This window comes from Apostichopus japonicus, chromosome 4 (genome assembly GCF_037975245.1).
Source record: "Apostichopus japonicus isolate 1M-3 chromosome 4, ASM3797524v1, whole genome shotgun sequence".
Lineage (NCBI taxonomy): Eukaryota > Metazoa > Echinodermata > Holothuroidea > Aspidochirotida > Stichopodidae > Apostichopus > Apostichopus japonicus.
In genome coordinates, this window is record NC_092564.1 from 8,457,700 (window position 1) to 8,481,812 (window position 24,113).

The following is a 24,113-nucleotide window of genomic DNA, read 5'->3' on the forward strand; positions in this document are numbered from 1 at the left end:
TAACAGTGATCAAATGTGAATAGGTCTCAAGAATAAAAAAAGTGTTATATGATCTTGGTCCATGTCACATTTAAGAAATATATTCGCAATATTAACAATTTAGACTCCTAGCTGTGCCTTTACCTATCATTTTCTTCTGAGAAGTAAACAACAAATTCTATGGAAAAATTTCAACAAAGATATTTCCATCTTTAGATCATAATTGGAACATAAAGATATTCTTTTGATTATGATACATTAAATCCAACTTGAAAAATATTAATTGGTATGCAAATAAATTGAATTGAAGTATAACTTGATGAGTTGAGAATTACATTTGTCATTTATAGGGGGAAAAAGGGTATGTTTATCAAGAAAGCACTCACCACATCTGATCATTCCCAGGTAAAAAGTGTGATGGGTTGAAAATATACAGGTTTCAAGGAAAAGTAGTGCAGAGAAGGAGAGAAAAATGATAATTTTAGTGAAAAAAATGTACTTTAAACGTTTCACAAGATTTTTAAGACCCTCACAAACTTGACCATCCATCTTCACCATCTTATTGTTTGATGACCGGAAAAAGAAAAAAAGATTGAGTGTGATGTGACATTTATCTTTGGCAATTTGACAAGGTTAAAATCAAACAGTTACTTACCAACAAGTTAAATTTAAAACAACATGCAACAGAAAGAAAGAAAAACCTTTCTTGGCATAAAATAAACACAAAAGATGAACAATTAAAAGTCTCATTTCATGCTATCTTAAACTTAGCTGGTCCTCATGGTGTTATCATCGAGGGGGTAGTGCATGCATCCACTAACCGACAACAGGTTTCGGTCTTTCCGCACAGTTAAGTTCCTCACAATCTCGCAAGGAACCTGGTCTAGATCCCATGAATTTGATTTTATCATTGCCTCTCATTAATTCCACACAGAGATATAGTTGCTCCTCACAGCTCAACTGGTCTCTCTCAAGCATTGTGGCTAAGTTATTAAACTCCAGGCGTTCGCCCGAGTGGATATCATAACCGGATTGCTCAATGTTAAGAAGTTGCCTCTTGAGGACATGCCTTGTGCCATATCCAGCATAGTCATTTGAGATGTAGGCTTCCATACGCCAAAGCATGTCACCTACGGCATCACCACTTTCCATACCAGCCAATATTTGCACCCCAAAAGAAAGGTGGTTTGTGTCCACGTCCCTGTCCAAGAGGCCTCCACCATTGTACAGGTCCAGTTTGGTTTCCCTAATGACTATACCCAAACAATGAACGTTGAAGCAATCGATCAGAACTCGCTCATCTGGGATGGCATTCAGTTGAAATTCAGGGTTGGGTTCTGCACCTTGAACTAGTTCAGCACAAAGATACATGATATCTCCACATTCCACTCCTGTCATGTTAAAGTAATGTTGTACATGGCCAAAGTTCATTATGCTCGGAGGAAACAACCCTGTGCTTCTTTGATTTGGGGCCAGAACTTCGGAAACCTGATTAATTCTTTCTCCAGCTCCAAATGGGTTGAGACTACCGAAGACATTAAGATTCCACAAATCGAACCCCTGTATACCACCAGACTGGAGAGATGGCGTAGCAGTTAATCTGAAAGTGACACTATTTTCACTCTTCCCTTCCATCAGTTCAACAGGTCTTCCAGGCTCTGCTTCAACGTCAGTTAGCTCTATACCTATAGATAAGATACAAATAGGATACAAATATAACTGTTTGGTGAGATGCAAAATTTTCACAACTGAACTTTACAAAGATGAATATAGCACAAACTGGAACTCAAAATATGAACTGGACTTCAATCTATAGTTCCAAATTCAACATATGAAGTGACTAAATTACTAGCATTTATTTTATACAACAACTCTTCAGCATCACAAAACACATAGACAGGAAATAGCAAAAAAATATTTTAATATTTTTCAAACCTTTTCAGAGTGATTGCTTACCTCTCATGCATTCTTGGAATTTACATTTGATAATGCTTCTATCACCCCCTTCGATGGTCATTCGGAAGTTAACCTTTGGTTTCCTGTTTTTGGTAAATTCCAGGCACAGATATTGGTAGTCATTACTACACCCTGCAAACTCATCCATGTCAAATTCGGCCTGTACTCCATCGATTCTCATCGTCTGGCCTCCTCCTTCCAAAGGACGTGAAGCCTGATACTTGTTGAGGATTTGCATCTTGCTATTCACACGGGGGCCGTCACCGTTTGGCGAGGAACTTCTGAAGAGTGCCGCTCTCCACAGTCTTTTCCCATCCACGCTAGCACTGGTTCTCGCCGGATCCACCTGAATGTTTATTCCCAAGAGTTCAGAGCCGTTAGGCTTTTTGGGTCCTTGTACAGTAAAGTCCCAGTTCATATCAGTGAGGACAACACCTGAGATCATACAAAAAGGAGAAGGTAACGTTTAAAGTGTGATGGAGGTTTATAAACACCATTACAAAAGATCTCAAACTGAAGACAAAACTAGCTTCAACTTTCAAACAAGTGCCAAGCTCTTTATAATCTCTAGAAAAGGAAAGATTTCATATCAAAACTATTCAAGATATGTATGTCTGTTTGTAACACTTACAACAACCAATCACCTAAAGAGGAACTTTTAAAAGTGAGATATTACTGTTCTGACAATCAGGCTGGTAGCACAAATGAAATTCTTACCGTGGCAAGACCCTTGAGGAACAGGAAAACAGTCTGTAAGTACCTCATCATTTGGTATGCCCATCATGCTAAATTCCACAGAAGCAAGTGGGTTTTGGCTAAGTTCTGTGCAAATGTAAGGGACATCCCTACACCTCACGTTGGTCATATCAAACTGGGTTCGTAAATAGTTGTAATCAAGCATTTCACCAGGATCTGTGATGGGTAAGCTACTGTAGTATTCAGAGAGCACCTGCTCTTGGCGACTGACTTGTCGCCCAGCACCAGTGGGAGAGGTACTTCCATAGACGGCCAACTGCCAAAGATTAAGCCCGGTAACACCAGCACCATCAGGACTTGTTGATGCCACCGTGTTGAAAACAACAACATTATCGGATTGGCCTTCATACAAATCAACATTTAAAGGCGAAGACTCTAAATTCTTGATCAGGACATCTGCCGAGTAAAACAAAGAGCAAACACTGAAAGGTTGATGGCATTACATCTTACATCTCTACAGTACATCACATTATCAACAGGGATTTGTGTTAAAATATTCTCACTATGGCTAACGCTTTACAATATGAAATAATTCATTAAACATGCATTGCAGCATTAAAAGACTTATTTCACAAAAGAGAATGAACAATGAATTTTCATCCAAGTTATGGATTAAGCAAGTAGTATAACAATTCCTGTATGGAAATAGATCATATGACTGTTAGTTCCAAGAGATAGGAAGTTGAGAAAATGATATAGTACGTGTACTTTCCATCTACTTCAGGATTAATGTGGAAAACTATAGCTGTTTTCAAAAGAAATGAGTATTCATTAGGATAAATGACTATTATAATTACAATAGAACAACATGAACTATATAAATAACAAGATTATTTTAAAGAGAATGTACAAGTCTGTTTGTGACCTTACCTTTGCAATCTTGCTCCTGACAATTGACTAAAGTTTCTCCACCGTTTTCCACCTCAAATTTGAAATCAGGATTTGCCATGCTGCCTTTGGAGAATTCAAAACACAAGTACCTCTCATCACTGCAACCAAGTTCCTCAGGCAAGAAATTAATGGGGATATCGTCAAACATTAGCGATGCTCCTCCTTGTAATGGTTGGGCCTGGTAGTAAGGGTCCAAGAGTTGGGTCTGATAATTACTTTTAGGCCCACTACCAGTTGGTGATGAACTTGTGAACATGCCCAGACGCCACAATTCTAACCCTCTAACATCTCGACTTTCCGGAGTTGTAGGGACATCAACGTTGATGTCCAACCTCATCGGTTGGCCATATATCAGGTTTCCCATCATTGACGTCCAATCCAAGGATGTGGCAACGACTCCTACACAGAAAGAAGAAAAACACGTCAAGAACCGTACTGGTAATAAACTAGTCCATGGATATAGATGAATACATTTTTTAACTTGGTAATCAACACAACATTACGTAATGCAGTAGTCATCGGTACTCTGTTCGTAACGTTAAAATGTGTTTCAAACCTCTACTGATCTAATTAGCATAACCATTATTTCATTCTTGAATGACAATAGTTTTGCTCTAACATAGAAGAAGAAGAAGAAGAAGCACTCTTTACCGTGACAGTTTTCCTCCGGGTTCAAATCCATGCACTCTGTTACCACACTCTCGTCTGGTTCCGTCTGAAAGGTAAACTCGGCGGAGGCTCTCTCATTTTTGGACAGCCTGAGACACAAGTATTGAGCTTCTTCACAGTTTCTGTCCTCCATGTCCAAGTTAACATCCACAACACCAAAGTCTAGAGGTACGTCAGGGTCCAATCCTTCACCTTGTTGTTCAGGTGTCAGTACCTGCTCATCTAGTACTTCCTCCGGTCCAGACCCATCTGGATTTTGACTCAGGAAGGAGGTGACCTTCCAGAGTTGATCCCCATCGATACTGTGGGAGTCATCGTCGACCTGAGCCACCAAATCGATCTTCAATTCGTTCATGGGACTGTTCTCTACAAAGATGGGCTGTTCTTCGAAGGTTGGGTTTAGGTCGTTGAATATAGCCTCTGTAATTCAAACATAGTAAAAGGTGGGTTAAAAGAAAGTAAATGTTTTATGCTCTGAAAATATAGGTAATTCAACCCTTCATCCATCATATCAGTTGTAGTTCTATATCTCATCATCAAAATTTGTAATGAAAACATTTTCTAGTGTCACTTACTTGCTTGACAAGGGACCTTTTGACATCGAACTATGCTGTCCCCTTCAGTTGTCTCAAACTCAAAGTCTGCACTCGGGTTCTCTCCCTTGCTGAACTCTACACACATATACTTGAAATCAGCACAGCCCACAAGACTAGTATCAAACTCTGTGGTGATGTTATCCAGTGAGAGTGGTTGACCACTGATCAAGCTTTCATCGAGTTGATCTGGGCCTAGAATTTGTTCCTGTTCACCCACTTTAGGACCACTGCCGTCAGGGTTTTGGCTGCCAAATACACCCATCTTCCAGAGATTTTGACCGTCTACAGACCCACTGTCATCAGCAGGAATTATGTCAGCATCTATGGTGATGGTTGGTATTTCATCGCCAGTGACCTCTGGAAAGTCCAGAGTAAAATCCAAATCATCCACTTTCACCCCTACAGAGAAGAAAAGGGATTAAAGATGTGGTCAGCACCTGCACTTGATAAAACTTACTGTGCTTGTGGTGATCATTGGGTAAATTTATGTAGCAGTTTTTAGCTAAACTACTTTTTAAGTTTGAAGTATTCTTAAACAAATGGAATTTTATCAATAACATGTTTAGAGTGTCTGCAGACTTTTTGACACAATTCATGACAACAGCTCAGGCATTTACAAGGTACCCATGATTTATGAGGGGTACATCAGAGGTCACCTTTATGAGAACAAGGTTAAGACCAGAAATACCAAACTACAATTAAAGCCCTTGCAAATTTATATCAACCCATTTTCTTTTTTAATTGTTATTTTCTTACTGATATATTCCAGTGCTGCAAATTAAATCTGATTTGTCACACTAAGAATTTTCACCATGACAACCAATATAATCCTTTACAACGACCTAAATAAAATCAGAAAGCTAACCTGTGCAAGTGTTTTCTGGATCCAAGTGGATACACTTGGTAAGGCTTGATCTGTTGGGTCTGACTCTGAATGTGTAGTTGATTGATGATTCTTCATCCTTGGTAAACTCAAGACATAGGTACTTAAGATCGTGGCATTTCAAGTCGGACATATCGAGGTTTACCCTCATTCTATCAAAGATGAGGTCTTGGTCGTCCTCTAACGGTAGATTCTGCTGCAACCTCGTCAAGACCTCTTCTTCTAAAATTTTCTCTACGACTGAACCGTCATGATTTGGACTGAGGAATGCTTTCATGTTCCATAGGCGGCTGCCAGTCACCTCTGTGGATTCATCGTCCACTATGGCAGTGACATCAAAGTCGATGGGGTTGTTAGGTTCACCCTCGGTGATGACTGGAGGATTAGTGAAGTCAGCATCCATGTCATCGAAAATTGCCTCTGTAAAATCAAAAGAAAAGATAACAATTACTGACAATCAGGTATGAGAGAGAATGAAAATTTAAATAAATTTGGCGCAAAATAATTTAACATGTATAATCTAGTCTGAACACACTTGAACAATATTCTTTACTGTTATGAGATTAAAAAGGCTCCATTCAGATATGTGTAATTGGGATGACTACTGATATTGACATAAGTACCCGATGTTCATAAACACTTACTTGGAGGACACGGTACCAGCTCGCACCGTACTATGGCATCCTCACCGCCCACTGTTTGGAACTGGAAGTCTGGGAACGGTATTTCTCCTTTCTGGAATTCCAGACAGACGTAATTATAGTCCGTGCAGCCGACATCGGCAGCATCGAATGGAGTAGTAATGTCATCAAACTCTAAGGGCTGATTACTGTCTAACGATTCGCTGGCTTGACGAGGTGTGAGGATCTGCTCTACATAGCCTTTTCTCGGCCCACTCCCTCTGGGGCTCCGACTGGTGAAGACCCCAACTTTCCAAAGGTCGATACCTTCCAAATCCCTGCTATTTGGGGAGGGCAAGATATCAACATCAACCACAACAGGAGTGTCACCGTTGGGAAGAAGAGGGACCTCAACATCTACTTCCATGTCTTCAATCAAGACACCTGTTGAGACAAAGAAAAGAGAAGAAACTAAAATTTTCTGCAAGACATGGTACTCATCTACAGAGTGGGATGGGCAAGGGGGAGGTGCAGGTATATGTGAGGGGAGTTTAATATAAGGTTTTAACATATATTAAGTTACTTTAAATGATTAAACATTACTGAAGAGATGATTATACTTTAGCGTTCTCCTCACCTGTACATGTAAGTGGCTGGCATGACATGAGAGGTCTTTGTAAAGAAGTTTCCAAGACGAAATCCGTGTCAGATTGTTCGATCTTATCGATTTCGGCGCAAAGGAATGCAGAGTCATCACAGCTCTGGCCAGTTAAGTCCACATCGACTGTCACTTCTCCAAAGTTTATCGTTCCTCCGGGTGTCAGAGGTAAACCTTGTTGCCGGGGTCTTAAAACTTGACTTTTAAAGTTTCGTCTCTCTGAGCTATAAGGATCTGAAGTGATGTAAGTAGAGAGTTTCCAGAGATGATCTCCGTCGACTCCATTTGAATCAGGAGTTGCGATTGCCCTCGTGAGAAAGCTAAGTCTATTTCTGTCTCCCTCAACAATATTGGAATCCTCCATATAAGTTTCAAGGGTTTCTAGAACGACTCCTGTAAAACAAAACAAACAAATAAACTAATTTAATAATGATATTAGGTAAGCATAGGATATAAACTGTTGTAAGGTATCAGTGGTAAAAAAGGTTCATTAGTAAAATTTCAGTGCTGAACATAATGAAAATCATTTGTGTAAACTGCTGCAATAATACATAATATGTTAATTATAATTAAATCGGTATAGATGTTTTCAATACTTACTCGAGATGCAATCCACTTCCTTACACGAGCGGATTCTATCGTCACCAAGAGATGTCCTAAATAAATAATCCGGCATAGGATTTCTTCCTTTCTGTAGCTGTAGACAGAGATAAGGAAACTGACCACAACCGATGGAAGAAATATCGTATCTTCTAGCTAGATCTGAAAATTGCAAGGGAAGATCTGGTCCGGCAGGTGTGGATTCATCAGTAAAGTCCAACAGTTGCTCCACAAAGTTAAATTGTAACCCTGTTCCATCCTCATACCTGCTGCCAAAGAGCGAAAGCTGCCAAAGACCGTCACCATCCAAGGGACGACTGTCCTTAGCAATCTTTGCCGTCGCCTCAATGACCATTGGACTGGGTTCCCCGATGGTTACTCCTTCTGGTGTTTCATACTCCCATTTTAGGTTCTTGACAATTAAACCTGTGAAAGAATAATATGAATGATTGTAACATGAACAACTCTCTGACATAGACAAGAACATACATTCACAAGGCTAATGCTTCAACAAGACTTTGTCATATTAACCAATCCAAGCAAGTTAAACTGTGATCATTAATAAAAAATTAATTATTTCATCTTCTTTCATGTTTTCTCTTTTCTTTAAACAATGATGCCGAAATGAGTAAAAAGTTTCAAGCTTACTTTCACACCCAATAGGAGAACATTTCACAAAATCTCTGTCATCGTTGGCCAAGATTGTAAAGTCTACACTGGATTCAGTATTTCTTGAAAATTCCACACAGATGAATCGCACTTGATCGCAGGTCAGCCCAGACATATCGAAGTTAGTCCTCAAGGTTCTGAAATCTAACGGCATGTTCGGATCAAAATTTTGATCTTGTTGACCGTCATCAAAGACCTGGACCTGTTCGTTATATCTTGGTCCAGTCCCATCAGGGGTATCGCTACCGTAAAAATTGGCCTGCCATAGATTGTCACCTTGCACTTTGTTACCAGACAGAATGGCACTGACATTTGAAATAAGAGGATTGGTCTGCCTGTCATCTAAAACCTTTCCTGAGACATCAAAGTCTAAATTTGTCAGGAAGAGTTCTGTCAGAAAAAGAAAACGATCGTGAAATAATGGAGGTAGCACAAAACAGAAACAGATATCATTCGATTTTGCAACATTTTAACACATTTGGTCTTTCTCTATGTGGTAATAAAGTGTGATTGATAACAAGATTTACAAGTTACTTCAAGATTATAAAGACTGAGTCTTATGTAATGTACATTAGAGATTAATGTGTAGATTTGCAGTTTACTTTTTTAGCAATTCTAGTAATTTGTTCTACCGATGGAAGAAAAGTGTTCACTGTCAAATGACTTTCTAACAAAATATGAAAAATAAATTTTATAAAGCATAAACTTGGATTCCGAAGCTCACCTGATATACAATCTGCATCTTTGCAAGTAATAATAGAATCTCTCCCACTTTTGGTTTGAAAAACAAAAGGCGGATCAGGGTTGTCTCCTTGTTCAAATTCCAGGCAGAGGTACTGATACTGGTTACAGCCGATGGTACTGAAGTCGAATCTGGTATTGATGGCATCAAAGGTCAGTGGGAACTCTGTCAGCAGAGTAGAAGAAGCATCTCGGGACATCAGAATCTGACGATCCATCCCGATTCGATCACCGAGACCGTTAACATTTTCACTGCCAAATACATTTAGCTTCCACAGATTCTCACCGGAAATAATTGTACCGGTGTCATCAAATGTTACGATGGCATCAATAACCAGAGGGCTTCTTTTGCCAATGACCAGGTCTGGGGTATTGTAGTCCCACTCAAGGGTTCTAGCTGTCACGGCTTTGTAGAAGAAAAAACAAAAAGAACAAATATAATAGAAGAAGAAACAATGTCATTCACTGCTATCCTAATCATTAATCATCTTGTATGGGGGGACTCATTGTTCCAACCACTTAAAGCATTTCCTCACTACCTCCCTCCCCCCACCCCAATCCCTTCTCTATGCATCTCCTCTCAATTTAGAACCTTATCAAGTAACAATCCTTCAGCACTATCAGCCCTCCCCTCAATCAAGTTGCAAGTTTTGCCAAGATGGTAAGGAAGACTATTTTTTTCAAGTTTTTGAGAGTGGTGCAGGAGAGAGTGACACTGGACAGGTGGTCCAGCCTTAAACAAACAATCCAAATAAACACGAAACTGTTAATTCTTGTGATATATGCAAAATAAGATGCGGTCCATGTAAATCATTAGAATTACCTTCACACTTTGCAGGAACACAAGTGGTAAAGACACTGTCGTCCTTATCCCTGGCCGGTCGCAGATAGAAGAATGTCGAGGACCCTTCGTGTTTGGACAGAGTGACACAGATGTACTGTACCAGAGTGCATGTCGTGTCTGTGGTATCCAAGTTGAAGTTGACCCTGCCAAAATTGAGAAGTTGTCGAGGTATAAAAGTTTCATCACGTTGTCTGTTCATGAGAACCTGATCGACCTGACCGTACTTGATACCACTGCCATCTTCGTTGCTGCTCCCGTAGGCTGCGAGTACCCACAGTTTGGAACCGGCTACACCCACTTGGCTGGCATTGACTGAGACATCCAACGATATGGGGTTCTTTGGAGCATCGTTGGTGATGGTGTTCTGGATTGGATTGACGTTCACTTTGTGGACGTATGTTACTGTTCGAGGAAGCGAGTGTAAAAATTGATAAGTAAAAAGTCAATTATCTATGAGAAAACAACACACATTTGTACATACAGTTTGCAAGTTATGATGATAATGAAAGAGGACAAACAGCCCTCTTTTTTACCTCTTACTATTTCTCCCACTATTCGCTTTTTTCAATGTAGTATTTGCAGATTTGCTTGAACCAACTTTAACATCTGATTAAAAGGAAAGTGAAAATATACTTACTTGCCTGACACCGCGCCCTTTTACAGAGTACTTTCACTTCATTGTCACTGATGCCGTCCTCCACTACACTTATGGTGAAGTCTGGTGTTGGCGCAGGTCCTTTGGTGAACTCCATGCACACATAGCTGAAATCGTTGCATCCTACGGCAGCAATGTCAAAGTTAGCAGTCCCGTCTTCAATGTTCAACGGCCGAAATCCAACAGTGCTTAACGAAGCTTCTATGGCATTCAGTGTCTGAGGGACATAGTTAAACTTCTCCCCAGACCCATCTTCATTTCTACTTCCAAACATACCAAGTCGCCATAGATTGTTTCCAGCCATATCTCTTGACCTTGCATGGAAGCTGACATCAGCTGTAATTGTTAGTGGATTTGTGATACCTGCTATGACATCGACTCCTTCGGAATTCCAAACTAGTCCTCGGACAATAACACCTGTGGATGATAGATGAATCGATACAGATGATTATATTATATTGATCCAACTGCTAGACATTAATTCAGTTAATTATCTGTATTTATGCTTGATTTTACATGTAATTACCAATTAATTTTTCCCTGATGATGCCTTTATTTAAAATGCAACTTGCATAAACAGAATGTTTTGTCCTAATTTTTGTTGTAAGAAACAAACTTGGCATCTAATAATTCCTTGCAACAAATATTCTTCCCAATTATTATTCCATCTCTCATCACCTCCGATGATCACATTCAAAAATCAATTATGCAAGTGAAATATATCTTCTAAATCATAGTGTACAGGTCAAATTCTTGGAAATCTTGTAAATAACAAATAATTAATTCCTCAATTCTGAAGAAAAAAAAATATATATAACAAGTATTTTAGTCAAATAACCTCACTTGGAGATGAGTAAAACTGAAAAAAGTCTATCAATGATTGAACAGTTGATGACCTAATCAGCAATTTACAAAATTTGGGAGGCTTGGGGGATGTGTTCCACATTTATTCTATGTTGGTTATCCAGCCTGGGGTAGGTATTGTGAGAATATTTCAATGGTTACTTTACACATCAAGCTTAGACATGGTGACTATATTGTCTTGACAAGTATTTACTCTTTCTGCCATTCACTATCCTTCCACAGGAAGCTTTAGAGGTCAATTATTCAGTAATGACAAGCTATCCTCTCCTTTACTTTATTATGAAGAAAAATTAATACAACAAGAAATGTTTTCTGTCAACAATGTGATAATCCCACGATGAGTCAAAAGAGGTAGGAAATGTCTCTCGGAAGGAGATAATCATGCCTAGACCAATTGATCGTGACTTCAGGAGGAGGATGATGAAAGACACATCCCTGACAACGTAACCAAACCACTTGACTTTTCCCATGTGCTTTTCATTTTGGATGCCAAGGTTTTTTGGATTTCGTTGAATAGCTTAAGTAGAGTAGCAAGATATTGGTGAATAAAACAGATCTTATGGGTCTCACAGGTACAAGTATTTAGACTTCTTAGATGAAACTCAAGAATAGGCCATCTGATAGTCACCGCATGCAACATTTTCATAAATAAAATGCTATCTTGTTTTGAAGACTGAACTATTTTTATAATCATTTTGTGAATTTTCAACTTCACATTGCTATGGCAACAAGTGTGATGGATGGGATTTAATTTCTGTTTACAATTCGATGTTCTCCTAACAGGACATGTTCTCTCCCCTCCCACCTCCTGACCCCAATCCCTTCAGCATGAAACTGATAGCTAGAAGATAGTTCTCACCTGAACAGGTAGTTAGCATGACACAATCCTGGTAAGTGGTGGTCCTATCTGGACGAAAGTTTAAGTCAAACTGTGTGCTGGGACGGCTTCCCTTTTCCAGCTTCATGCAAATGTACGGTACTTGGTTGCATGTGAGTTCCCGAAGGTCCAAATCAAAATTAACACCAGAGAAACGAAAGGGCACATCTCTTGTAACTGGTGTATTCTGTTGGGCATTGCTTAACCCTTGAGGGGCATATGAAAAAGTTTGGCCCGATCCATCGGAACTCGAGCTAGCCCAAACACTCACTTTCCACAACTTAAGTCCTCTGATATTTGTAGATCGTCCTTTGTCATATCTGACATTAAAATCCAAAGAAATTGTGTTTCGTTGGCCTTCAACCACACCTGTGGTCTCATCTATGTTGGCTTCCACTCCAGTCACCGTGACAACTGAACATAGTGGAAGCCATGAAGTGGGAAAGGGTAAGGGTGGGGAGGAGAAAGCAAGAGAGAGTTAGAATGATGTGAAAAGTTTGAATTTGGTTGTGAATTCAAGTTGAATCATTTTATTGTATAATTATGCAATAGGGTAAGTTAAAACCTACAGTTCATATATTTTTTTTTACAGTTATTTCTGGATGTCTTAGTATAATTTCATACAGAAATGGAGGATCAATTCTTAAGTATCTAAAACACTACTATATATACTAAAATCTGCTCTTCTCTAGAATCTATGATTAATAAAATCTCTTATTCTAACAATCTGCTCACCATAATCTTGCACTCTATAACAAACTACCCCTATGTCCTACTGTCAAATCCTACTTAAAAAAGAAACGTGAAAAATAACGTGAAAAATATTCAGAAACAAGAAGAACTTACCGAAGCATTTGGTTAAACGGAAACGTTAAGATGCGGAATGTTAGAAATAACAGATAAACGTGCAGATAATCTACTAGTTAAGAGAGAGAGGAGGTGTAAAGGTGTAAGGTGTAAGTGTAAAACAACCCAAGTAGCAGCTTGTACATTCTTGCTACAAAATTTGTCTGCAGTTTGATTTAAAAACACTCTTTGTATTTAGCAAACTTGTAACTTTCCTTGAAAATAAAATATGTTCCAGGTGCTTGAAAACAAACTCAGACTTCTACAATAGTCTCCCTGTTTATCATGCCACACACTCTTCATACATCACATAGTTTTTGGTTTTTATTTAAGATCAGTGCAGGCAAGAACTGCTCAACTCTGAAAGTGAAAAAAAAACAAGTTTAATGGAATGGCTGTCTTTTGAACTAATGCTTAAAGACTCAAGTTAAGCACAAATTCCCCAAATCATGCGGACTGGTAATGGCACTGTGCTAAGGATAAGTTTGTTGCATATAATACCTATGGTTAATTATGTTGTTTCACTTTTCTACACACCTCCCAATTATTCAACTCACATTCTTTCTTTTTTTAATATCAAAAATTCAAAACCAACAAAAAATGTCTATCTTCCAGCATTGGCTAACACCAGTTAGATCTAAACAGCCAGAATATTCCATTCTATAGACTACCGATACCAGTCAATGATATATATTAGGATCCAGCCCAAACATCTGATACACACTCCTCAATCACATCTCCTTTCTAGCATTGTTTTTTGGGGGGGGGGGGGTGGGGGTTCCTTTTAACCAATCAAAGACCTACTTTAGAGGTTGCTTGAAACATTCGTCTTTGCTTTGGTTGTGTATTCTTATGTACATGTTTGAAATAGAAGTTTTGCTAGAATTCTGACGCAATAAAAAGTCCAAAAACAAATCAGGCAGGTTTGGTGGAGGAACGTGGATCCAAGTGGGAGGGGGGGGGGGGGGATTATTTGCTAAGACTAACAAGTCTCATGCATAATCTGTGCTAATTCTGGTATGCTAAAACTAGCTGCCGGTGTGTCTAAGAGTAACCAAAGTCGAATCATCCATTTCTAAAAGTCGGCATGCCTACTCACCATACGGACAATGTGGGCAGCATTCACCGGGTACAAATACTTGATCTTGGCACGAGAGCTCCGGACAGCTCTCTATTTCACATGTGGTTGTACCGTTCAAGCACGAGCACATTGTACACTCATTTACCTTCCAAACTTCCAGATGCTCATAGCTTTCTCCTCTGTACACACAACCATAGTTGTCTTTGTTCGTAGTTTCTGGAATTATTCCTAATAAGGGGGGGGGGGTTGACAGTGGTGGGTGGGCAGGGCCAACATGGAGGGGGGAGGGGGAGCGGAAAATATGTTGTTAAATAATGTCTTTCATCAGGATTACTGGGAAACATGCTCATTGTATAAAGTAAACTACGTCTTGGTTTTAACATTGGCGAATGAGATAGCAGAAGTGGAGGGAGTTTTACTACACTCAGCAATTTCTATCTAGTGATGAGGTGACTATGGCCTTATTCTAACTTCCAACAATATCTTATAGAATCAGTTTGGAAAATATTTATGTCTCTTTGTGGGTTAAATGTACACAAGTATAGGTGAGATTTTGAAATGCAGTTGAGAATCAAGTCAGATACTTGTCCATGATCGTCCTTCACAGAAGAGTTGATATATCATGCGGGTGATTTTGATATTTGACAAATTGCTCAAAACATAAAAAAAGACTATAGGTCTACATATTTTCAAAGTGACATTTTAAAATACGAAATGCACAATGATATCAAAATGCGATTGCATCATGCATGTTGCTCTCCAGTTTCAAAACATAAGAAACAAAATTTGTACCAAGGCAGAAGAAGAATATTTAAATGGTGGGAGGGGGAGAGGGGCAGTGGTAAGGAAGGGGGAACTTACCAATTCTTGAAATCACAATATCTCTCTAATCACATCTAAATCATCCCCTTGGACTCATGGTCATTTCTCAAGAAAGATGTAAAGGGAAGACTAAAAATCAAAAGGGAGAACTCAAGAAGGATCCAAACTTTGCAAAAGAATATGCACACTGCCAGTTTCACACATTACTGGAAACTTTTGGCCCAAAATTTTTCAGGCCATGATATTTTTATCGCATGAATGTTCCGCGTGCAAAGAATAATATTCCATTCAATTCACTGAAGAACAAACATGCACTGCAATATTAAAGTATCCCATAGTTTTTTTGGTTATCCAAGGTAGACTTCAGAAATACTACAAACACCATGTACAGACCAGACACAATTACTTTTCACAAACTCACAGGAACAGGAAAAAAACATATAACATAATAACGACATCCGCAAGGAAAAATATTTCTCAGACATTTGTGGAAATTTCTTTCATTTCTTTATTTTTTTTTTGATCGTATTTGATGATATAATCAATATTTTATCTTCATATAATCTGAGAAACTACTAAACGTTTGATTTATTTGTATGAATAAATGATAAAAACTATGTCATATTGCCAAAATATACATCACATCACCTCCTTTTTTTCCAATTGTCATAAATTTCCAGGTAAGGTCGTCTTACCATCAACTGCATCAGATTCTTGAAAGGAACTGAGCCCTTTTTGGCTTGGCAGTCCAAGAAATGAAAATGAAAAAAACAAAATACAAAAAAAAATGAAGAAGATGGGAATAAGATGGTCATCCATGTGAGGAAGTTGATCAAAAATAATGAGAATCTTTAGCAAAACATTCAAAAAAGGAGAAAGTAATAAAGGAAGAGACAGGATAAAGAGGATGAAAGGAAGGAATAAGGAGAAGAAAGAAATCACATGCAAAATCATGCATTAAGAAAAGTCATGCTAGAAGCATGCATAACACTATAGAGAAAGTAACAAAGTGAAGAGGAAACTATCCAACATCTCTCATGCATATAGTCATGCAATAGCCATGCTTATGTCAATGAACTGTCATGCAGGATCACAAATTTAACCAGGGGATGTATATAGGGTTAATCCTATGGTATTTTATTTGTTATAATATACAGAGGATATTTTGACAATAAAATATTCTCAGCTGAACAGTCTGGTTTTTGAAACTATCATGCATAATTTTGTTTTGTTTCCTTTCAAAATATCTTTCGATTGAAATAAAATCCCTTTTTTCTTATTTTCTTTTTCTATTGGCTGTTTCAGTAATGGGACACACCTATCATGCACTACTGAGATAATCACATGCATTGTCATGCAAGAGCACAGAAATTCAAGAACGAAAGAACATGCAAAAAAGAATACAGAACATGCATACACAACTGTCTTCTCTACTCCCGATTGTTAGCCAGTAGCAGCAATGCTAAAATGTCTCAAATTTTGGTCAACTTCAACATCAATGTTTCATATTTCACCATGCATTTTGAAAATTTTGTTTATTAACCAGACAATTGTCAAAAAAGGGACTATCTCATGATAGCTTTTTCTAACTACTTAACTTTGCTTCATCTGAAAGATATAGAAAGAAATTTCCATTGAGGGCATGAAAAATATTTTCCCGTAAAAAAAAAAAAATGAACTAACTTCGCTGCTCAATTTAACATTCTGCTAGATAACAATCACTTTCATGCTTTAAGTTTCAGTCCATTCATACCAAAGTAGTTATGTTTTATTTGATTTTACTTAGTTCAGGACATCTAAGCTTTCCCTTTTGAATAAACTTCTTACAATGTCCTACCAGTTTATAACGTTTTGTTTCTTCCGACTTACAATTTATCTTCATGCATAGGGCCCAGTATCTACAAATGGTGTTATCATGCCATGAACTGAAAGTGAGATAGCAGCATATGCTTTTCTAATCCTTTGTCATGCTCATTCTTTATCATGCAAAAAGTCATGCATTTTTTAACATTCACTGAGGGAATGTGAGCATTCAATTTGAAGAGAGCATATATTGTCATGCAGAGAGAGAGAGAGAGAGAGAGGGTCACAGATATACTGTAGGAGACAGTAGCATGCAATGATTGGTACAACTACACACATGTGGCATGCATAGATCTGAGGTAGAGGTAGAAGTACATGCAAAGAAAATATAACAAGAGTGAAAGGAAAGTATAGAAATTGAGGGAAAACAAGAAAAATTTCAACATCAAATGTACTGAATAACATTAAAGAGAATAACAATATCAAAAAAGTCATTCTGATATCTAAAAGTGCAAAAGATCTCTCATGCATGTGTCTATGGATGGGTATGGGAGGGGATAAATTGCTAAAATCGAGGTAAAATATCTCTTGAAGATATGGTAGGGCAGGTTTGGAAACATGATTTTACCAACATGCTGACCCTTGACCTAATGGATCCTGAACATTGTGCACAACATGCAAGTTCAAGTTACAACATGCGACCATGCACGCAACAGCATCCTTTGTAACAATGACTTCTACTTCTCCAGGGATTCATGCATTCCCACATCCCACTTATTAAAACGATTCAAAATCAGTGTTTTTTGTCAATTTTGATTCAAAATCAGTGTTTTTTGTCAATTTTGTTTTTGTTTAAATACAGACAAGAAATTGGTGCATAAGTTTAATAGTTGAAAGCAATTGCAGCATTGGATATGAAAAAGCTCATTGCACACAATGTGATTGACTGGCTTCTAATAGCTTTCATGCAATAATTATCATGAATCGTCCATTATATTAGTTGTACTCTTCCAGATCGCTAAAAAAGATTTTTACAAACTGAATTATCCACGCAGCACTGTTTTATTTTCAAGAAAGACAGTAGGGCCTTGTCACTACTGTTTTTAAGCGATATGTGTTACCCTTAATTATGTCATAGCCAAATTACAATCTAGTCATGCCATTTAGCCTAACAATTTTGGTCAGCTGTCAATGTATACTTCCATGGTAACAAGCAGATCAGCGGAAAAGTGTTATATTCACCAGGTTTGTGTTTACAATAGTAAGATTCACCTATTCTTTAGCGGTTCATTTAATAATGCAAACCCACAGCCCAATCATAAACCATCAGAATATGTTAAAATAAACTACTAATTCTCAAAAACTTGGTCATGTGACCTTAGTACTGTCATAAGGTGTAGTCGTCTGAACATGCTTACAAACTTGACAATAAAAAAAATAAAGAGTACAAATAAAATACTCTTGCGAGGTAGAAACTCATACTCTATCAGGTTAGATGCACCTGTTTAAAGGAATCTAATTTTTACACCCACTGACCTTTGCTTCCAATCTCAGTATGCAGGATAATTTTTTGTACCTTCTAAGAAAAAAAGCTAATCTGTTTGTTATAAACTATATTCTAAGTGTTTGACAATACAAGCTCATACTAGCAATATCTCTGACCAGGATATAGTTAAGAATGTAGATTTGGGTAAATATCATAACCACACCTATTATGCACCTATTGGAGCAGTTAACCTGTTTATGGTGGTATGTGCTTAATCATTCCTGCACACAGTATACACCAACAGAAGCAGATAATCTATTCCATGATAAACTGAGTATGATCCATTCCAGTGCCCCTTATGTATCCTTGACAAAAGACAATATTTATAAGAAACATGTCTTAAAAATAACCAAAAGACACAAAAAGATCTATGTAATAGGGAAATCAAATGATGCTAATTTGGAGATTTTGGGAAAACAAAATAGATTTTGTCTATTAAATGATCAATCTTTTTAAGGATAGGTTGTGGATGGGTTTTTTTTAATTTTATAAGAGGGAATACGCCTAGGAAAAAAAAACACTGAACATTCCATAACTTGAAGCAAATTATCATCCCAATAGCATCCTTTTAAACCCCCTCCCCCCTCCTCAAAAAAGAAAGAATAAAAGGGCAATGATATGCATAGATCTATCACTTTTGGAAATTTCATGAAAAAACAAACAGATAAACGAAGATTAAAAAGAACTGAACAAATAAATTTAAGTCATGAGAGTTGTTGCAACATGAAGCAAATAAGAACAATGGTTTTACAATTTGCATGTAGAGGGGGGGGGGGATAAGGAGTGCCTCTGAATTTACTTCCCCATTTTATAATATTTCAAAAATTCTGCCTGCCAAGCAAGTCTATATAATAGTACTGCTGGTGGTTGTGGGACTGGTTTTCCCAGACTGAGGTCAGATCAGCTATTTGACCTCTTAAACACAGCAATCTGTCTACCATGTCTGGGAGGGTTAGCTAGGCTACTGCGATGCACTGTCAGCAAGAACCAGCAAACTATAATGTTTGGTGGTGGTAATGGAGGATGGCTGGGCTTCCTACAACGTCACCAAATGAGTTTCCTGATTCAAACTTTGCGGCTTTTTTTCTGTTTTTTTTTGTGTGTGCGTGTGGAAACTTCAATACAAGAGCTAATTGGCAAAGTCTGGTGTCCATAAATCCTTCTTGTTTTGTGTGTCCTACCTTAAGCAGATTTTCATGATATTTAAATCTCTTTATTCATTAATACTCCCATTTTTTTTGCTTTGTTTTTTTTTGGTCATTGCTGGAAATGTTTGAAGATATTGCTTTTAAGAATTTATGCATTCAAATTTTAGTTAAAAGTGCAAAGCAATGTGTTGTGTTTACTTACATCTCACAGACTTGATTGATATATCATGGTGATATTTTTTATGAAAAGCTTTAAAATTTTATCAATTCTTTTGACAATGATGGACAATAAAAAGTATTCATTTTCTGGGACAGAATGTGTCTCTCAAACTTCTCTTCGACTCAAGTACAACCATACAACCAGTCCTGCTATTTTGGAAAGTTTTAAGCTACATCTGAACTAGGAAGAGAAAGAAGGCCCACCTATGCTTCTTTTGTCAATAGGTTAAACATATATAAAGACCAACTGTATTAAAGCTAGGAAGGGATGTTTAAATAATAAGAGAATAAAGGGATCAGTCAATTAGTGTCATGACTACACCATGACCTTTGACCTGAAAAGTTTATAAAGTAAAACTAGGAATGTGGGTGAGGGGGGGGGTGGTGGGTGCTAAATTCATGTTAAAATTCATGACAGGAAAGGCAAACACCTCATCTTATTTTAATTATAATATGCAGTGAGATAAAGCTATAAAGATTAGATTCCAAGATAGTGGCAAATGTGGCAGTGGGTGAAAGGGGGGTAGGGGGGGGGTTGGGTACTTAAGACTGATCCCACCCTAAGTCAATGACCTCTAGGACACTAGTTCAAAGCAGACTGTGGACTACAATCAATGGTCATGTCTTCACTTGGCATTAAATACAATATAGCAACAAAATGCACAAATGAAAATAGATAAATATATATATATATATTCATCTGAAAATTAAGAAATATTTGCTAGATTTGATGATTTGCAAGCAATGGTTAATAGCTGTGATGTTCAGGTTCTAATTGCTTAGTGCTGCTAATCGACAAAAGTTTTATTCCCAGCCCATTCAAAAGTCATGGATGGAATGTATAATAACCAATGAATTAGCTCTAAAGAAATACTTTTATTTCCAAAAAGATCAAAGTTGATTTGAAAAAGCTTGAACCTCATTGTAAAGCTCACATAACACATGGTCACTGATTCATTGATATGTATCATAAGGTATTGCACATAAACCTAGGCTCTTCCAACCACAAACATTATAAGAATACCTTTTCCAGTCAAATAAAGGTTCAGTTTTGTTATTCATTTTGTTAGTTTTTTGTTTGTTTTCCAGACAAGTGGATATTTCATTTATGGAAACCAATTCTTCCATTCCCTTATAGGAAAGATAACAGCATTGTAATATAGTACTAACCATATGTGAATGAAATGTTTCTAAAGTTTACTACAGAAAAAGCCAACATATAAATTGCAATGAAGAGCTACAATATGACGAACTAAAAGAAAAATAAAATAAAAATGAAAGGACAAAATAAAAACAACACAAATATGGGACAGGGTGCTGAGCTGAAGCAGGTGCTGATCACCGAATTTGCAAGCATACAGCTGCATGAGCTGATTCACAGTATAATGACACCCTAACACTAGGTCACATATGCTAGCTGCAATATCTTTCTACCTATATCATGAAAAGATTGTTTAATTTCTCAAAATATATTAACCCTTGTTTTTTAATCCCTACAATAGTTATTATGAGGTTTTCGTTTGATAGTGCCTGAGTTATGTTCTTTGGCTAGGATGTCACTGAATCCACCACTGTATATCACCCACTACATGTTACCCTATTGCTGACATGGCAATATTCCCCACTATTACAAATAACCACTTGAGGAAAGAAAGAAAGAAATAAACCAAGAGGGTACTAGATGTGTGTTAAACATCTCCACCATTAGTTCTTGTCTTGTACGCTGGCTTAAAATAAAGTCAAACCTGGTGAAAACTTGGCATGACTTGAATAGCTAGGATAGGGTTGGTCCTATGTAGACTACATGCATGAGGGATCTTATAACACAATGCACTGTGAAAAATTCAAGAGAAATCTTTATGAAAAAGAAATCCTTGTAGAATAAACTGAGAAATGAAAATGAAAAGAGAACATACCTTGTGAAGAAACAGTGGAATAGAGGGTGATAAAGACAGCCAAGGCTAGTAATGTCCGCCTATGGCGAGAGCACAGGCTCACGAAGTTATACATGGTGCACAACTTGTGTACGGCCTAGCAAAAACAAAAAAAATAAGTTTTACTGTCTGCTTTATCCGAACCTGAGGCCGCCTTCAAAACTATAGGTCCCTGGCTGACTCTCTCAAGCTAACTGAAAAATTCAGAATGATCTTTAATACACCTAATATGGGATAGCTGTGACCTGGGTCACTTGGTCTGGCCAATCAAAGATAACACAGCAGACAACTGCAGCATATGCAAGGGAACTATCTCAGACTGCACAGTTAGTGAAAATTACTGCCACTTCCCTTATGGTAGGTACTTTTGCTGAGGTTACTATGGTAACCAACCACATGGTAGCAGCATAGGGCAATTCCTACTGGGGATCTGTGGTAGGATTTGGCCTTGTCTACTCAGCAATCGCTGATATGAGGATTAGGACAGGCTGCTGAATGTGACAGAAAAAATAAATGGTATAATTCATGCAGAGGTAGCCCAGGCAGTTAAAAAAAAAAGTCTAATAGTTGCTAGTCTGTGGTGGAGCAAGGAATAGAGTGTGAATGAAGTATTAAAGGAGTGGTAGGAAAGTAGATAGGGCCAGGAATACCAAGTATGGCTGTTTGGTTGTTTAGAATTACAGCACAGCCACCAGTTTATGAAAATAGACTATATTGTCAGGAGTAGATATGCAAGCATTACTTATCTACAGTAGCTGACTGGGTACTTTCAATTTATCAAAACCATAATAGTAAGATCTTGAACACTTTCTCTCCCTTTTTTCTCTTTCTTTTTTTCTTCTTTAGTTAGTTTCTTTTTTTTCTTGCTTGAGGAGGCATGCAAGTGTGATTATCAGGAAGGGGGTAGAAGCGAAGGTAAAGTAATAGCAAAGTTTTAAACTAAAAAAAAAGAAGAAAAAAGAACAATATCTAAGACATTGCAAAAGAAATGATATAGATAATTATGAAGCCTAACTTCAAATACAGGCCTGTTTAAATAGTATAAAATAAAACGGACATAAATTTCTTCATTTAAGGGGAGATTCCATTATGACACTGGCCCTAAATTATGGGACGCCCTACCCACTGGAAATCACTGGAAATCTATGTCATTCCTACAAGTAGTTCTTTTAGGAAAGACGTATGAAACATTTTCTCTTTAATAATTACGATGTCTACTTCTTTGCGTTAGACATCCTCAAGTCATGGGTGGAGGAGGGGAAATTCATATTTTTTGATAAGTAAAGGGACAAGTGGTTGAGGAATTACATCAATATACAATTATGGTTCCTGGCATTGAACCGCGGAGCAGCTGATACTGAAGTGGCTGGTGTTTAAGCATACTTTCAGAGATCTGGCTGACCACACATTGTTTTACACAGTCACATAAAATGAGAAGACAATGCCTGTATAAACAAGAGTCAGTTTGAATTTTTTGTAAGGGGCAGAGGGGGGGGGGAGGGAGGGGCTACATTTGTGAAAAGTGAAGGTCAAGCAAGAGGGTATTTTTCCATGGATCCAAAACTTCTAATGTTGGCAAATTTGTTATCAAAACTCAAAAAGCTGCATTCAGTTTTTGCGGTGTGTTACCTCATGAAAAATGTTGCTGACATGAATGGCATTTTTCTTTACACAATTTCTAGGATGGGATTAAGTGGGATTAATGGTGAGATAATAAGTGAGATTAAGTGGGCATAGCAGCATAAAAATCTTTGGGTGGACGAGGATAGATTCATCACTTTTGATAAGTACGAGGGATAAGCGGTTGAGGTATTACATCAATATATAAATGATGGTATTATGAAATCCATCATATTACATGGCTATGACGGTAAATTTAATGATTTAAATATCTCTTAGAAAACTAAGTCCCCGAAAGTTAAAAATCACTGATTAATTCCTTGCCTCCATATCGATTTTCCCCATAATGAATGTTGTATACTCAACTATGAAAATGTCTTTGAATGTCTACCCAGGAAATAAACAGAATATCCTCGAAAATTTACTTATCGGATATGACATTAAATTAAATGATGGGCTATTTGTTATTAATAAGTTGTCAAATCCAATTTAATTAAGGTCTTTATTCTAAATACAGTGTTAATTGCCTCCCTTTCAAATCTATAACTTTTCTCCAGTCCAATCCACAGAGCTAACAAACCTGGCACTGTGAACGAGCAGCGAGAGAAGCTTATTACCACACCTTGTAGTGGGACGCTATGAACAGTGGCCTCAGTCACAGTGTCCTGTGTAATCTGACAGTAGCGTACAGTTTGCTAGCCTGTGCAATTGAAACCGGTACCATTTATGGCTTTGACACTTGACTGTAATGGAAACCTATTTTCATAGTGACAGACAACCACTTGTGTGCTGGCATTTTTCAATGAGAATGTCAACAGATATATATTCCATACCCA

At 37.7% G+C, this 24,113-nt stretch overlaps 1 protein-coding gene across 1 annotated transcript; it reads right to left on the reverse strand.

Moving 5' to 3' along the window:
* Positions 1–25: 25 nt before the first annotated feature.
* Positions 26–22,132, reverse strand: LOC139966342 (uncharacterized). The gene is made up of 16 exons (XM_071969242.1): positions 14,204–22,132; positions 12,241–12,672; positions 10,500–10,934; positions 9,842–10,264; positions 9,002–9,424; positions 8,257–8,667; positions 7,609–8,034; positions 6,988–7,401; positions 6,375–6,794; positions 5,713–6,150; positions 4,827–5,246; positions 4,234–4,671; positions 3,562–3,981; positions 2,653–3,087; positions 1,936–2,370; positions 26–1,664 (listed from the first exon to the last, which is right to left on the reverse strand). The coding sequence occupies exons 1-16, from the start codon at positions 14,313–14,315 to the stop codon at positions 796–798; spliced, it is 6,951 nt and encodes a 2,316-aa protein (XP_071825343.1). The 5' UTR covers positions 14,316–22,132; the 3' UTR covers positions 26–795.
* Positions 22,133–24,113: the final 1,981 nt, after the last annotated feature.